The 16,595-nt window shown below is 39.6% G+C and overlaps 1 protein-coding gene across 1 annotated transcript in view; it reads right to left on the bottom strand.

Annotated features, from left to right (window-relative positions):
* Positions 1-481: 481 nt before the first annotated feature.
* MAP3K21 (mitogen-activated protein kinase kinase kinase 21) overlaps positions 482-16,595 on the bottom strand; it is a 50,086-nt gene continuing 33,972 nt past the window's right edge. Inside the window, exons 6-10 of the mRNA XM_045537014.1 lie at positions 9,700-9,822; positions 8,844-8,994; positions 8,375-8,472; positions 5,875-6,654; positions 482-3,244 (exon numbers count right to left, since the gene is read on the bottom strand). Of these exons, the coding sequence (XP_045392970.1) occupies positions 2,895-3,244; positions 5,875-6,654; positions 8,375-8,472; positions 8,844-8,994; positions 9,700-9,822 (1,502 nt within the window). The 3' untranslated portion in view covers positions 482-2,894. The remainder of the gene's footprint in view (positions 3,245-5,874; positions 6,655-8,374; positions 8,473-8,843; positions 8,995-9,699; positions 9,823-16,595) is intronic.

Here is a 16,595-nt window from a genome sequence, read left to right as displayed (position 1 = left end):
CTTGCTCTCTGTAGCCTGGGCTAGAGTGCAGTGGCATGATCACAGCTAGTGCAATCTTAAGCTACTGGGCTCCAGGGATCCTCAGCCTCCCAAGTACCTGGGACTATAGTCATGTGCCGCCACACCTGGCTAACTTTTCTTATTTTTTTCTGTAGAGACAGGCTCTCGCTACGCTGACTGCGATGGTCTTGAACTCCTGGCTTCAAGTGATCCTCTCAAAATGCTGGGATAAGAGGTGTGACTGTGCCCAGCCCTAAACATTTTAAATAAAATATTCATTACAAACCTTTTTTTGAAATATTTAATCCCATGACCCATTTAGTGATCTCCACTGTAATGAATGTAGCAGGGTAAGAAAGACCTGGCTTCTTAAGCATTAATAATCTTTATTGACATGTTTTTCCTTATTGAGTACAAAATAAACCATTGCAAACTATAGTCACAATCGTTAGGAGTGTATCAAAGCCATTGAGCAAACGGACCAGCTATAAAAAAAAGTTTATTAAAAAAATAGACAACATATGTAAACATCTTTTACAATCACAAGGCCTCATAATACAGCATACCAGGTCCACGCCTTAAATCTCTGCAGTGGGGGCACCTTAATTGTCAACTAACAGTAATCAGCTTAATTTACCTTTTAGTGAGCTGTTAAGCCTATACAAAAATAAATAACCAGATTCTGCTAAGTTTACTAACACAGAGAGAATCGCAAATGTACAATAGATCACAGCAGAAAATAACCATGTGCAGTAACATGTGAAACTGAATTCTGATAACTGCAATTATCTTTTTAATACAGCTTCATTTCTAACTTCATCATCACATAGAGCTGACTACAAGGAAGCTGAAGGGGACAGAAGACGGTGTACAGAGATAAGAGAGATGGACACGCCACACACATGCACACATACACACAAGCACGCACACACATACAAGGGATGTTTTGGCAGAAGCAAAACTGAGGACACAGTTTCCATCATTTTTCTTCCACGTATCGGTGTGGATTTCCTTTACTCTTAGCTGGATGTGGCATGCTCCCAAATGCCGGAATACAAACCAGCTAACCATACTTTCAAATGGAATACAATTTTGAGGAAACCAAATTTCTATTACATAACTCAATAACCCCTCAAAAGTGAAACCGAATCACAGAATGGACAATAATGCAACGAGACGTAATAAGTACCTGAGATTCTGCTACAAGAATCCGAAAGGCAAGATTGTTTTCCTTGGGGGAAAAAAGTGCTGTTAATACAATCCTCTCACCCTGCTTGTTATCTGTTGGGCAATACCGGCTAGGTGACTGAGATGTTCCAAAATGGCCAAATAATATGATTTTCCTACTTTTTTCTATTCTATAGGTTAGATATTTCATCACACTTGATGTAACTTATTTTACCTTGGTGGCATTTCAGTTATTCAGTAAACTTTAACCAAGATAAAATCTTAAATAAAATATCAAGTCATGTTTTTAATTTGGTTTTTCATTGTATGGAAAAACTTAAATATTTATTGTCTGTCTTCTAAATAACCATATTCTAGAGACAGGAGGAAAGCACAGTACATTTGACAGAAGAAACCCAGGCAAGTCTACCAAGCGCCCGGTGAGCCATTTCTGTAGCAGTAATCCAGTAGTCTGCCTGTAACATACGTATGTGATTATAAAAGTGATTCATAAATAATTTCAAATCAATAATTTCAAACCCGGATCTGCTATTTGAGAACCATTTTTGTAAATCCACTTCTGAAAGTCATCCATAAAATAGCTGTTGTTTCCACATATCACCGTATCTCAACAGATGTCTAACATTTGTCCACAGTTAAATGAAATGTGAAATAAAGACAAAACTCTCAAATGCTAACAGTATTGTACTGCTGTTTCTTGAGTTGGCAGCGTTTGAGTGTATTCTGGATTTTATTAGGATATGCATTCAAATAGAGAAAAATAAAATTAAAACACATGACTATTTACAACACATGATCTCTGGGAACAGAGCTAGGTACATGTAATTTAATTTTTAAAAATTCTACCAGAAAGTAAAAAAGTTTTCCACTTCTAAATACCAAATCAATGGCTACTGATGACAGAAGAACCCTTTCTACAAGAAAAACCTAGAGATTAGCCTTGCTCACGGGCATACAATATGGTCTGAGCCAAATGTCAGTATCTTCTAAAATCTGTTTTGGAGTTCTAATGGATAAAATGTTTACAAGTTACATTCAATAAAACTTTTATAAGTTACATTCAGTAAAATCTCCTCAGAGAGAAATATCATTGCATAATTTAGGTGAGAGTTGGACATATTTATGCATTATAAGCCTACGGCTGAGGTTAGGTAGTTTAAATAGGATTCTGTATCTATTCCAGTCATCAGACTTCTTAAAAAATAGACACGTTTACCTACAAATATCACATTATTCTCGCCAAGGAACTAACAGCTCTTCCTTGGCTTTTTGTTGAACAAATAAAAAAAGAAAAGACAAGAAAACAAGGGAGGAAAGAAGGAAGGAAGGAAAGAAAAACAGTGAGCCTCATTGCAATTTCTGTTCTGTACTAATAGATAAGAATATAAATGAGAACAAAGTATTATAATTGTGCTCACGATCATTCTACCCAGCATAGTTCTCATGGGTACACATTTCTTGTTTTACACTTCTGTGTATTTCAGGTTACTAGATAAGAATCCCATAGAAAACACAATAGAAATGGCTAACAGCAATCATATACATTTGTTGGAGAAGTTAGACATCCACAACTAATTTAGTAACATGGCCATAGATTTGAAAACACAGCAGCATGAAACAATTCAAAGGTAGATATATTGTGTTCATTTGTTCAGCTTAAAAAAAAAAACAAACAAGAAATGCTTAAACAATGTAAGGCACTTTGTTTAAGACAGAAATTCTTTCTCCAGTTCATATATCGACGGTCGGCTGGTTTTGCTCTTCATTCTGCACAGAGGCACGGTGTAGTCCCTGCTCTGACCTTCCACGTCGGCGTCCAGTAACGAAGGCACGTGGAATTTAGTTCTTCCCTTGGCACCGAGGACACGGGTAGGGCTCGGTCCCGGATGACCCACCAGGCGGGTGTCCAACCGGCTTCTCAGGGAGGCGGGGCGAGGCCGGGGCACGATGCTGACAGCTCTGTGCTTCTCACCTGGCTGGTCACCGTGAGGACCGGAGGAGGAGCAGGGGAGTGGCAGTTCAGAGGCTCCGGTGGCTGAGATCACAGCTGCACCAGCTGGTTGAGAAAGCCAAGACAGTGTGCAATTAGGAAGACAATGACTTTTAAAACAATGAATATCAGAAAAAATAATGATGACGCCAATTCAACTAGGTGATCACTTTAAAGTGACCTTCAACATAAAACACAAACACAAACCCTTTTTACAACAGTTGAATTTTTTTTTTTTTTTTAAGAGATGGAGGCTAAACTAACATTGTTGCCTGGGCTAGACAGCAGAGGCTATTCACAGTAGCAAACCTAAGCCTCGAACTCCTGGCCTCAAGCAATCCCCCTGCCTCAGCCTCTTGAGGAGCTGAGACTACAAGTGTGTGTCACTGTGCTCGGTTAATTTTTTTTTTTTTAATGACAAAGTACTGCAAGGTTTGAACCTATGGTATCAACCTATGGAAATGATATTTGTAAACAGAGCTAAATAATCTTCACAGTGCTTAGACCAATGGTCATTATTAGTGTTTTATAATCAGAGGGGCTTTCAAAATGGATGAGATTGGAATAAATTTAAGATGTTTAGAAATGATGGTTAACATGATTAAACTTCACTTTTGATTATGATTTGAAAAAACTGATAAAAACAGGAAAGCGGTTAGGTTTAATGTTATTCTTCTCTTGTTTGTACTGAAGAATTGATTTACTACCACTTTAGCAAATAAATATTGGCTTACAAAAAAGAGAAAAAATGCTTTCTTATGGGATTATTAAGCTAGGATTTCTCTTTGCACAATTATAAATTACCAATACTTTATTGACTTACAAAAGGATAATAAGCCAACTTATCTCTAAAGATAATGAACAATAATCTGAAAAGTATCATGTCCAGGTATAGTATTTATTTATTTATTTATTTTTTGAGACAGAGTCTCACTCTGTTGCCCGGGCTAGAGTGCCATAGTGTCAGCCTAGCTCACAGCAACCTCAAACTCCTGGGCTCAAGCAATCCTCCTGCCTCAGCCTCCTGAGTAGCTGGGACTAGAGGCATGTGCCACCATGCCTAGCTAATTTTTCTATATATATTTTTAGCTGTCCATATAATTTCTTTCTATTTTTAGTAGAGATGGGGTCTCGCTCTTGCTCAGGCTGGTCTCAAACTCCTGAGCTCAAACAATCCGCCCACCTCAGGATTACAGGTATGAGCCACCGCGCCGGGCCTCCAGGTATAGTATTTAAAGAGAAGAAGTAGACAAAAAGACAAACAGAATGAAAGCAGTTTCAGTTTCAATATGGCTTTATAACTGACCTACCATAACATTTTACAATTTAGAAACCATTTTTCGTATACATTACTCACTTAATACTCAGGACAGGTGTATGAGGTTATTGTAATTATCTTCATATTAAAAAAAATAGTCAACCCCTACAGAAAGTCAGTGTGCCATTTGACTTTTACCACAATCTTGATAGTGATACAGATTAGATAAGCATATTATTAGCTAAGTATTTTATCATCATCCCCATTTTATAGATGGAGAAACTGAGGCACAAAATGGTTAAGTGATTTGCCCAAGGTCACTCAGCAAATAAGCGACAAAGCAGAGACTGGAGCTCAGACAGCTTCCATTTCACTATCTGTGTCACTAGATGCCTCCAAGGCATTCGAACAAGAAAGCAGGGTACATAATTGTTCCACGTTCGTAAACTTACCAAAAGGTACAACTAGAACTTGAACCTTAGTCCTACGACTCCAAACCACCTGTTCTTCCAATGTAGCTACGGTATCTCCTCAAAGGTCAGTATTAAAGTGCCACTGAACCCCAGAAATCTCAAAGGCGAGCACCCCTCTGGCACCCAATAACATAGTCCAATTGGGTAACCACCCCTCCCATTTCCGAAACAGAAGGAACACAGCTAAGAGGAGGAGAGAGGCAGCATAAGGCAGTGGTCGGATCCCAGGTTTAAATTCTGACAGCGCAACTCAGTAACTGTGTGGTCTTGAGCAACTCATTCATTTCCCATGAGTTCTATTGCCCTCGCTTCTGGACAGGGGGTATGTATAAAACAGAGTTGCCACAAAGCCTAAGGGAGACAATTTACGTCAAAGTGCTTTAGCATCGATAAAGCGCTGCAGAAATACCAGTGGCTGCCTGCTGGCCAAGCCCCTCTTCCTTAATGGACTAGAAAAATCTATTAGAACTGTGCGTGAGAATGCATTTCTGCCCCATCTCTACTAAAAAAATATAGAAAGAAATTAGCTGGACAACTAAAAATATATACAGAAAAAAATTAGCTGGGCGTGGTGGTGCATGCCTGTAGTCCCAGCTACTCGGGAGGCTGAGGCAGGAGGATTGCTCGAGCCCAGGAGTTTGAGGTTGCTGTGAGCTAGGCTGATGTCACAGCACTCTAGCCCGGGCAACAGAGCGAGACTCTGTCTCAAAAAAAAAAAAAAAAAATGCAACTATACATTTAAGCTACTGAAATTTAATTATACTTTTCCCAGAAGTCCCAATTATAGTTAAATTAGAATCAAATAAAAGAGGAGAGAGGGCTGAAATTCAAAGATCTATGTGAACGGTAAAAACACATTGTTAAATGTCGTCCCTAGGAAAAGATAAAATCAGAGATCCGTACATTTCACATTCTAATCCCTATAGTGGTGTTTGATATGTTTACCCAAGTACTATGCAACCTACCTGGGGTCTGATTGCCATCGGACACGGTCCGTCTGTGGTGTGATGCTCTATCTTTCGAAGAAGCACAGGAAGGCACATTCCCAGGGGTCTGCTCTGGGAAGGAAGGAGACGGGTTTTTGGACACACCATGATCAGTCTGGAGTGTTGGCATGCGGGCTGGCTCACGACTGCTCTCTGGAACGGCAGGATGAAAATCTGGAGTAGGCACCTCGGGGTCGTCAGCGATAGGCGTGCTGCCCACGGACAGATCGTCCCCATCCGTCTCCAGCAGGCACTTCGTGGAGAGAGAAGGCATGGACAGAAGGCTCACGGCGCTTGGCGGCGGGAGGGAGGGCGGGCTGCTGGCCTCCCCGCCCGTGGACGGCAGCCTCGTGGGGGGACTGGTGCTTCTGCGTGGCTTGGAAGCCCGCTGGAAGATTCCTTCTCGTTTCTTCTTTTCGTCCCTGGGCAACAGTTCTTCGGCAGCCTGTGCTCTGTTGAGCTCTCTGATGTCCACCCCCAGAGCCACCGAGGCCAGCAGCATGGTGCACCGGTACAGAGCGGACTCCGTCTTTTTTCTCTGGGGGGATCGGCTCAGACTATTCGTAGGAGTCACTTGAGGAGACCCCGCAGTGGAGTTCGCAGAGGGTCCCTCCTCCCAGCTTTCAGCTTCCACGGGATTCTCTCTCGGACCATCTTTCCACAGAGGTAGATCAAGGTAGGCTGGAGCAGGCGATTTTATTTGCTTTGGTTTTCTGTGTTCTGATTCATCTGGGGCAAGTTTTGGCTCTTCACACGCCCCTAAATAAAGGTAGAAATATACACACTGTAGTGCTATTTTACAGTAAAAAATTATTTAAACTAGGTTGTAAAAGAAAGCTAAAAATCTAACAAATAAACAAATATTTGACATCAAAACCCACACAGTCCTTTCCAGGTTGGCAAATGATTCCCCCAGGAGGGCTCTCCGGCACACGACCCCAGGGCCGGACAACTCAAGGTTCCCTGCAGATGACCCAGCAAGTAAACCATCTGCTGTTTCCTACCCTCCAGGAGATTGTTCCCCACTGGCATCAATAACAGAAACTACTGTAGAAACAAAGTCATCAAGACACAAAAACGCACACGCACAAACACAGGCACTAAATGTGTCGTATCGAACGTGCCCTTTTCCTCACTGCACCTAAATCAGTGTGTCAGGGTCCACTGTGCCCAGCACACCTGCGTGGGGAAGAACTGTCACACGGCAGACCAGTGGTTGTCAAAGTGTGTGGCCTGGACCGGCAGTGTACCCTGGGAACTTGTAAAATGCCAATTCTTGGCTCACTCTGGCGTATAGAATCAGAAATTCTTAGGAGCATGGGTAGCTCAACAGTCTGTGCTTAATAAGCCCTTACCAAAGTTTGGGGGCCATGACAACAGAGGAAGATTCTCCAAAGAGTTTACAGAGTCCCAAAGGATTACAAATTATACTAGCTGAAGAGGAAGCTAAAATTCTTATTTATGTAATAAGTAATATATTTAACAATGAATGACACAATGACAAACTCCTGAATCTGGTTTCCAAAGCAATCCACAGTAGAACCTCCGACTTTTCCAGCATCGCATCCTGCTACACCTAAAACGCGCTTGATCGTCCAGACAACCTGGGATGCCAGCCCTTCTCCAGCAGCTTGTGCTCTTCCCTGGGGGGCCTTTTGTTCAGGGTGCCCTCTTTTTTCTTCCATTCCCACCCCTTCCACTGCCTAGCCCTGCTTACCCAAGCTCCCTTTGCCTTCATAAAGGAGAAACCTTTGAAGGAGAAACGGAACCCGGGCAGTGAGTGAAAAGGTGCTTGCAAATGAAGCACAGCATTGGTAAGACATTCAAGAAATTTACACTGCATTTTGCTGCAATATCTTTCATTGGATCACAGTATCAAAGGGTCCTCTTGCATGATCAAGTATAAAGACCAATTTTCTTTTCTTTGTTAATAACCATCCTTGAAAAGTTTTTCCATAATTTTCAGCTCCTCGACCTTTTAAGATCTGAGTGTTTAGTATAAATACTGAATATTGAAAAGAAATCATTATGATTCATTTAACGTAAACAGAAATTCTAATGTAAAACTCTCCAAGCAGTAGTTTTCCACAGTGAACCTGCTTTGCAGTATTGCATCATTTAATAGGTGGAAATATAGCCAGAAGCCCTACTCCTTGCTCTCAGCAGAACTTCCAGAGAATCTATATTTTCATATTTAACATCTCCTGTACTCAATTAATGTGGTTCTACATAATTATGACACTAATTTTTCTGATAAAGAACACGAGTTACAAATTCCCAAAAAGCATGTGGAGCCTAATTACCTTCAGCCATAAAGACTTGATGGAAAATAACTTTTGAGATTAAGTAAAGCTATAACGAATGTGATTACTTGCCAACCTCCCCTCTTCTACTTTAAGGACCGTAGACTAGTAAAGCTTCCGAGCGCTCAGGTGCTAAGTCTAACTCAAACAAATTCTGCTTCCTCAAACACACTTACCTGGCTGGTCCACAAATAACGAAGCCAACGGCATGGTTTTCTGGTTTTTTAGTAAGAGAGTTGACCAAGGACTGTTTCCATCTGAGAGAGGTCTTATCCTACGAGAGAAAAATGTTTATTTTCATATAATGCAACCACATAATATACAAATCGGGTTTTGGTGGATACATGCCTACAATATTTTTAAGGTAGGAATTTTGTACTCAGAGTTTTGAACAGCTAACAGAGTACAAATAAAACCTTACAATGAGACAGAAAAAATATCAGAAAGATTTTTTAATTGCTTAACTCAATAATGATTAATTTAGGATGACAAAGTCAGCCTAGAAAATCAAAGTAATAGTGAGATATCTCTGCATTAAAATTTACGTGCTTTTTGGAAGTTAAATCTGGCCAATGCCATATTAACACGGGCACTGCTATTTGCCACAATGTACCCTAGATAGTGCCAGATACCACACATGTATACCTTTCTTTGCAATCTGTTCTTTCTTTCACTTGAATCGAATTTGGTCCCCAGGTACAACCTTTTTTCTTGAAATTCCTTTTCACATCTTCAAATTCTTCTTGCCGAAAGACTGCGTTCCTGCCCCAAGTTTTATTGCTTTCATCTGAAGTCACTAAACAGAGCATCACCATTAACCAATATCAGCTTTGATAAAAAAAGTTAAATGAGTCAACTCAGTTGGAAAACTACCTTACTCAAAACAGGAAAACAATGAAGAAATGATTTGTTTCACCCAATCACTGGCAAGTTCCTATCTCTACTCATAAAAATAGCAAGAAAAGTGGAATAATAGAAAAGATACAAATTCGAGGTAAATTAGCAGTAAAGATCTGATTACTTATCTATTTATTTTCAATATTTTGTAACAGTCAGGATTTCATTTTCATTTGGGGAAAAAACAGCCAACATTTTTTTTCCCCTTACAAAACAAGGAAAGAAATGGAAGTCATCCTGAATTCCTGACTTCATGTTTCAAAATATCCGTACAGAAAAGACTGATGATATAATTAGGTTATGTTAATTATGCGTGCGAGTGTTCAACAAAATGTCACAAGATGTAGTCTTCCGCTGTCTACACCAGGGCCTGGTCACGTGACAATGGCACAGCATCTAAAATTCACGTGTCGTGAGTATAAGAAAATGAGACGGAGGAGCCTACGCCCCAATTTTGTTTTCCAAATAGTGGTGGCATCTATGAAATGTCGCAGGCTCACTTACAACCTGCTATCAACCAACGTATGTCTGCTTAATTTGAGTCCAAGTCACGCAAATGACAGAAATGGACACAGAAGCCCCTGAGGTGGCCGTGCAAGCTCACACTGTATAGCTCGGAGCCGGGGGATCACGGTGGGGCTGCTGGGGGGGCTGGAACTGCTGCTGTGTAGACTCCGCCGTTTGTCCAGGTTGGGAGACGCCTGCACGGTTATCTTGTGCTGGAAATCTGTGGGATGCAAAACACAGGCAGAACTGACGTTTCATGCTTTGAAGCTAGTTTCATACCACGTCTTTAACACATGGTCACAAAGGCAAAAATTGCCAGACAGTAACTATGAAGTATATTTTAGAGTCCTTTTGTTTCTTGCTTTGGTTTCTGACTTGTCAGAGTTCAAGAGAATAAATAATGACTCAGAGCTTGCATGTTAGGTACCAAGAGATACACACACAGAGAGAAAAATGAAATATTACTGAATTCTTGGGGAACTTAACAGTGTTCTGGAATGAGTTACCTGCCTTTAGTCTGAGATAGTTAAAAACAAAATTGAAATAGAACACCCTGGATTTAAACAAGCCCTGGTTCTGTCACTAACAAACTATGGACCTCAAAGCAGTAAGGAACCCCTCTGAGCTGGTTCCCTCACCTGCTAAATGGGAACAGCAACATTTCACACGGTTGCTGTAGTGAAGAAAACAGAAAATGCAGGTTTAAAAGCTTTTGTGGTCAAGGCCTAACTATAAAATGACCAGCAGGAAAAGGAGAATGTAGAACACTTTGTCAATGGTCAGGAAAATCATCTCAGCTTGGATGTAGGTAAAAGACATTACTGGCTGTTCTTGCAGTGCAGTGCTAAGCTTAATCTTGGATTGACTGCTTTGCTCTTTGCTTATTTTTACAACTAGGTAGGGCAGGGGTTCCCTTGCAGATTTTGTCTGGTGACGATGCAAATAATTTCTGTCTGGTGACAAAGAGAACCCCAGAGGTTATGGTTTACTTCCATATGGGGCACCAACCGGGTTTGTATTTACCCAGGAATCTAACCCTGACATTCCTTTATTAAATTGTCCATAAATACCTAGCTCCTCAAATTCTCATCTCAACCGGTTTTATCTGGTTCCTCACTAGTGAAGGAATCTAATAAGATCTTTGATAAGTGTTCCTTTTATATTTGCGAGAGAGCTGTAATTTACCTTTTTGGAAATTATACTTTAAATAACTTTAATGAACCGCCTGGTATGTGAGGTGAAGAGGATTTGGAAGATGGTAGGCAAAGACGACTGTCCAGTGTTCATGCCACAATCTAAAAATGCTTCTTGATATCTTCTCCCTGACCCTACACATGCATCAAACACAAAATAGCTGATAAATTCTGTGCTATATATTTTTCTTAGAGACATTTCTATTCTAGGTTCTAGAGTTAGCACAGTTGGATCTGAATGCCAGTTCTACCACTTACTGGCCATATGAATTTTGGGAAAGTAACTTCTTAAAGTCTCAGTGTTGTCATTTATAAAAATGGAAAAAAAAACCCCTCCAATTATTCCTATTTCATAGGACTGCTATGAAAAATACAAAGTATAAAAAGAACTTAGCACAGGGCTAGGACATAAAAAATGCTTAATAAATGTTAGTTACACTGTTTGTTCCCTCCCTCTCTACGGCATCATCAATGCCTAGGCTGCTACAATTCCTTGTATCCATCTTCCTGCGTCCACCTTTATCCCCTTGAGTTGCTTCATGGAAGCCAGATGCATTTTTAAAAAAAATTTTATTGATATATCAGAGTTGCACATATTTGTGGGGTACATGTGATACTCTGATACAATGTGTAATGGTCAAATCAGGGTAACCGTGATATCCATCACCTCAACATTTATCTTTTCTTTGTGTTGGGAACATTATAATTCTCTTCAAGGTATTTTTACATATGCAATAAATTAATAATTATAATTTCCCTATTGTACTATCGAATACTAGAACTTACTCCTTCTATCCAACTGTACATCTGTGCCCCTTAACCAACTTCTCTTAGTCTTCCCTCCCCAGCCTCTGGTCGCCACCATTCCACCCTCTACCTCCATGAGATCCACTTTTTTAGCTCCCACATATGAGTGCGAACATGTGTGACATTTCTTTCTGTGCCTGGCTTATTTCACGTAACATAATGATCTCCAGTTTCATCCAGGTTACTGCAAACGGCAGGATTCCATTCTTTTTATGGCTAAGTAATATTCCATTGTGTCTATGTACCACATTTTCCTCATTCTTCCCCATCTCTCACCATCTACGAAAATCAACTCAAAATGGAATAAAGATTTAAATGTAAGACTGGAAACTATGAAACTACTAACAGAAAGCACTGGGTTACACTATAAGACATTGGTCTAGGCAAAGAATTTTGGGGTAAGACCTCAAAAGCACAAGCAACAGAAGCAGAAATACACACATGGGATCACATCAAGCTAAAAAGCTTCTGCACAGCAACGCAAACAATCAACAAAGGGAAGAGACAACCCACAGGACGGGAGAAAACATTTACAAACTACCCCTCCCACAAGGGATTAATAACCAGCATATATAAAGAACTCAAATAACTCAAAAGCAAAAAACAAACAAACAAAAAAACCCCCACACAAATAATCCAATTTAAAAATGGGCAAAAGACCTAAATAGACATTTCTCAAAAGAAGACATACAAATGCCAATAAGTATATGACAAATTGCTCACTATCACTAACCATGAGGGAAATGCAAACCAAAACCACATGAGATATCTCACTGTAGTTGGGAATGGCTATTATCAAAAAGGCAAAAAGTAATACCTGCATTTTTTGAAACACATGATTGGCCATGTCATTCCCCTGCTTGAATCCTTCAAAGGCTTCTGATTATTCTCAAGTTACAGATTAAAACTGTAACAAACTCTATAATCCGCTGCAAATCTGAGTCTGGGTTCTTGATATTCCTGCCTCATCTCACCCCAATCCTCCCCTTACTCCTCATGGTCTAAATCAGGGGTCAGCACACTTCTTTGGTACATTGCCCCATTTTAGGCTTTGTGAGCTGCACGATTTATCTCAACTATCCAGCTCTGCCAACATAATGAGAAACCAGCCACAGACAATACATATTTTAATAAACGAATGTGTTCCAGTAAAACTTGCTTTATGTAGATTAGGATTTCAGTTTCAAGTAATGTCAGGTATCATGAAATATTCTTCTTCTTTTGATTTTTTTTCAAGTATTTAAAAGTATACAAACCATGGGCTGTGCAAAGCAGGAATAGGCTGGACCAGGCCCATGGGGCATAATTTATTGACCCCTGGCCAAACCACACTGGACTTTTTTCAATTCCTGGAAGACACCAAGCTTTCTTTGCACGTGCTCTGGGCCTGTTTCCTTCCTTCCCGCTGTGTATTTATTTGGTAAATTCCCACGTCAAGTCTGAGTTTAAACGTTACTTCTTTAGGAAGCCTGCTATGATCACCTTAGACCAGGTGACATCTTTGCACTCATCACTGTCATATGACTTTTCCCTCACAGTAGTTAATAATTACAGCAAGTAAGTAAGTATTTGTTTAATTATTAGCTTAAGGTCTGCCACCTTCCCCAATAAAACGTAAGTTCTACGTGGGCAGAGACCATGACAGTCTCTCCACCCATTTCATCCTCCACCAAACTGGCAATGTCTTGCACAAAAAAAGGTGCTTAGAAAACACTGCTGAATGAATATTTTCTCTGCAAAAGCTGTAGGTAACAGGAGTGCAAAGACCTTACGTGTTTTATCATAACCCCTAGTACGTGGTACAGTAGCTCTTTCAGTGTTTGTCCAATGAGAAAGTTAGACAAGGCTTATCAGCAGGATCAGACCGGTGCTTAAGGGTAGTTGCTAAGAAATATACAGCAGGCTGGAGGTGGTTGGGAAGCCAAAGCAAATACAACTTTAGTACCAGAGGGGAAGGCTTTCTGGATCTACCAAATGAGCAGTTATGAAAGATTTGACCAGCACAGAGCAGTTTCAGTAAAGAATAGTTAAAAATAAAGAGTTCAGTAGCACGTGGGGACTGAGTGGATTTGGTGGTGGGGTGGGGGCAACAGGCGGTAAAGGAAAGAAAGAAATATTGTTACCCACAGATATGAAACAGTTGATTCTAGATTGAAGTCACCTATAAAGGTTCCACCAGCCACCTGATTGTTATAACACGATAGAAGCAAATTCTTTGTGAACTTTTACAATAGGAGGAGCTCTCTGGTCTGTAGCAGAAGATAGGCCAGGAACAAAGCCGCAGGATTTGAATGACAAACTTGGGGGAACAAATGATGGGACAAGAGATACTAAGTATAGGTCAGATAAGAGCGTGGGACATGGGTAGGTCACAGAGGAGGAGCAAATGCACGATGCCAGATTTTAACGATGCTTAAGATTCAGAGTGCCTTCAAGCTTCTGAAAACACATAAATACGTTCATTTTTTTAAAAAGCACTCTTTATATGTTTTAAACATAAAGGAGAACATTCTGTATTATAAGCATTCTTGTCCCTTTGAAGCAGGGAAAGTTTGCATGTGTCCCAGTTAAACATTCAGGAAAACTAAAGCTGAATTGTCAAAGTAACTGTGCCTAACACTCAGGTTTTCTTTGCACACTTGGTAGGAAAGAAAGGTTCCCAAGATACCTGCTCATGGCAATCATCGTGTTTTAACATGTTCTAAAAACACAACTTTGGTTCTGAATAACCATAGTACAGAGGGAGTGATATAAAGTGGTCACAACATAAAAACATTCGCTGTGACCACGCCACTTTTTCCCTTCTAAAAAAATTCTAAGAAAAATACTAAATATTCAAAAAGCGTAATTTTAAAACTATTGTCCCAAAATCATAGTTGTCTCGCTTTCTAAGCATTAATCTTCCTTATTTGGTAACCAGCTATGAAGGAATTCCAGCAGGAATAAAACTACATTTGAGTTTTCTATCATAGCAGTAAGTCACCATAGCTATAAATGGCCATTTGATGATCAACAGTGATTCTCAGGGACACAATTATGAGTGAATCTAATTATTCATATTTAATACATTTTTGAAAGATGTGTAGACACAAATATTAAGGGTCAGTTTATAGGAGTCTCAAATATGTTTCTGAGAAATTCTCTAAGCTAGTACACGTAGGAAAAAGTCGTGTACAATGGGGTTCAAGACATTTGCTAAGGCAACTCCGTGAAAGAACACATCACCGTTCAATCTGTCCCTTATCAGATGTTTCTTCCAGAGTGGTGTAACATTAAACATTTTTCGTTTTTTATTTTTCAGTTGACACATAACAAATGTACATATTTATAGGACACAGAGTGTTGTTTTGATACATGTATACAATGTATAATGATCAAATATGGGCAATTAGCATATCTATTACTGCAAGCATTTATCATTTCTCCGTGTTGGGAACATTCAAAATCCTCGCTTCTGGCTGTTTTGAAAATATACAGTGAATTATGGTTAAGCACATTCACCCTACAGTGTGGCAGAACAACAGAACTCATTCCTACTATCTAGCTGTAATTCTGTAGCCATTAACCCCCCTTTCCTCCTCCTCCCCTCCCCACAACCCTTCTCAGAGTAATATCTATGATTCTATTCTCTACTTCCATGAACGCAAAATATTTTTTATCTCCTACATACGAGTGACAACCTATGGTATTTATCTTTCTGGGCTGGACTTATTTCCCTTAATAAAATGCCTCCGAGGTTTATCCATGTTGCTATATGTGGCAGGACTGCATTCTTCCCTATGCCTGAACAAACAGTATCCATGGTGTATGTACACCACCTTTTCTTTACCCACTCACCTGCTGAGGGACACTCAGGTTGACTCCATATCTTGGCTATTGTGAGCAGTGCTGCAATGAACACAGAGGTACAGGTATCCCTTTGATATCCTGATTTTCTTTCCTTTGGATAAATATCCAGCAGTAGGATTGCTGGATCACATGGTAGTCCTATATTTTTTTTTTTTTGAGAGACTTCCATAATGGCTTTAACTAATTTACATTACCACCAACAGTGTATAAGAGTTCCCTTTTCTTGGAATCCTTGCCAGTATTTGTTAATATTATTATTATTATTATTTTGTCTTTTTGATAATAGCCTTTCTAACTGGGGTGAGACGATATCTCATTGTGGTTTTGATCTGCATTTCCCTGATTATTAGTGATGTTATTTCATATGTTTTTTGGCTCCGTATATCTTCTTTTGAGAAATGTCTATTCCATTCCTTTTCCCTTTTTAATCAGATGATTTGGGTTTGTTTTGTTGTTTTATTTTTTGTTTTTTTGGGTTTTTTTGCTGTTGAGTTGTTTGAGTTCATTGCATACTCTAGATATTAGTACTTTGTCAGATAAATAGTTTGCAAATATTTTCCCTCATTCTACAGGCTGTCTCTTGGCTCTGTTGACTGTTTTGGTTCAATATAGTCCTATTTGTCTATTTTTGTTTTTGTTGCCTGTGCTTTTGAGGTCTTAGCCATAAAATCTTTGCCTAGACCACCATCCTTAAGTGCTTCCTCTACTAAACAGTATTAAAATTTGATAACTCAAAAAATTGTCTAGCAGATGATAATATTGAATACAACTAACTCCCTTGAATTTAAGGTACAAATACTTGCTTTCTCTTCTATACTAAGCAAAATTCCTGAAGGAAAAAAAGAATTATTTTTAGAGTTGTTATTCACCTTTTTGGATGTCTGTCCTGTTTTGAGGTGTTTACTTATGTGCGCACAGGTGTGTGGGTGTGTTTAGAGCTGAAAGGGTCTAATTAGGAAAAGGTTTCTGTACCAGCACCAATATTACAATAATCTATCGCCCTCTTGTGGGCAGGAGCGGTAACTGTCATGCTAAATTCCAGAAGCCGGATTTCCTTCCTTCAGGATGGATTAGAACTATAGCAGCAGACTTTTTGGTTATGTTTTAACTAGAATCTTTTATTAAGTGCCACAAAGTAAATAAA

This window comes from Lemur catta, chromosome 25, assembly GCF_020740605.2.
Source record: "Lemur catta isolate mLemCat1 chromosome 25, mLemCat1.pri, whole genome shotgun sequence".
NCBI lineage: Eukaryota > Metazoa > Chordata > Mammalia > Primates > Lemuridae > Lemur > Lemur catta.
Note: the sequence above shows the minus strand (reverse complement) of the source record. Positions and strands in the feature narration are given on the sequence as shown.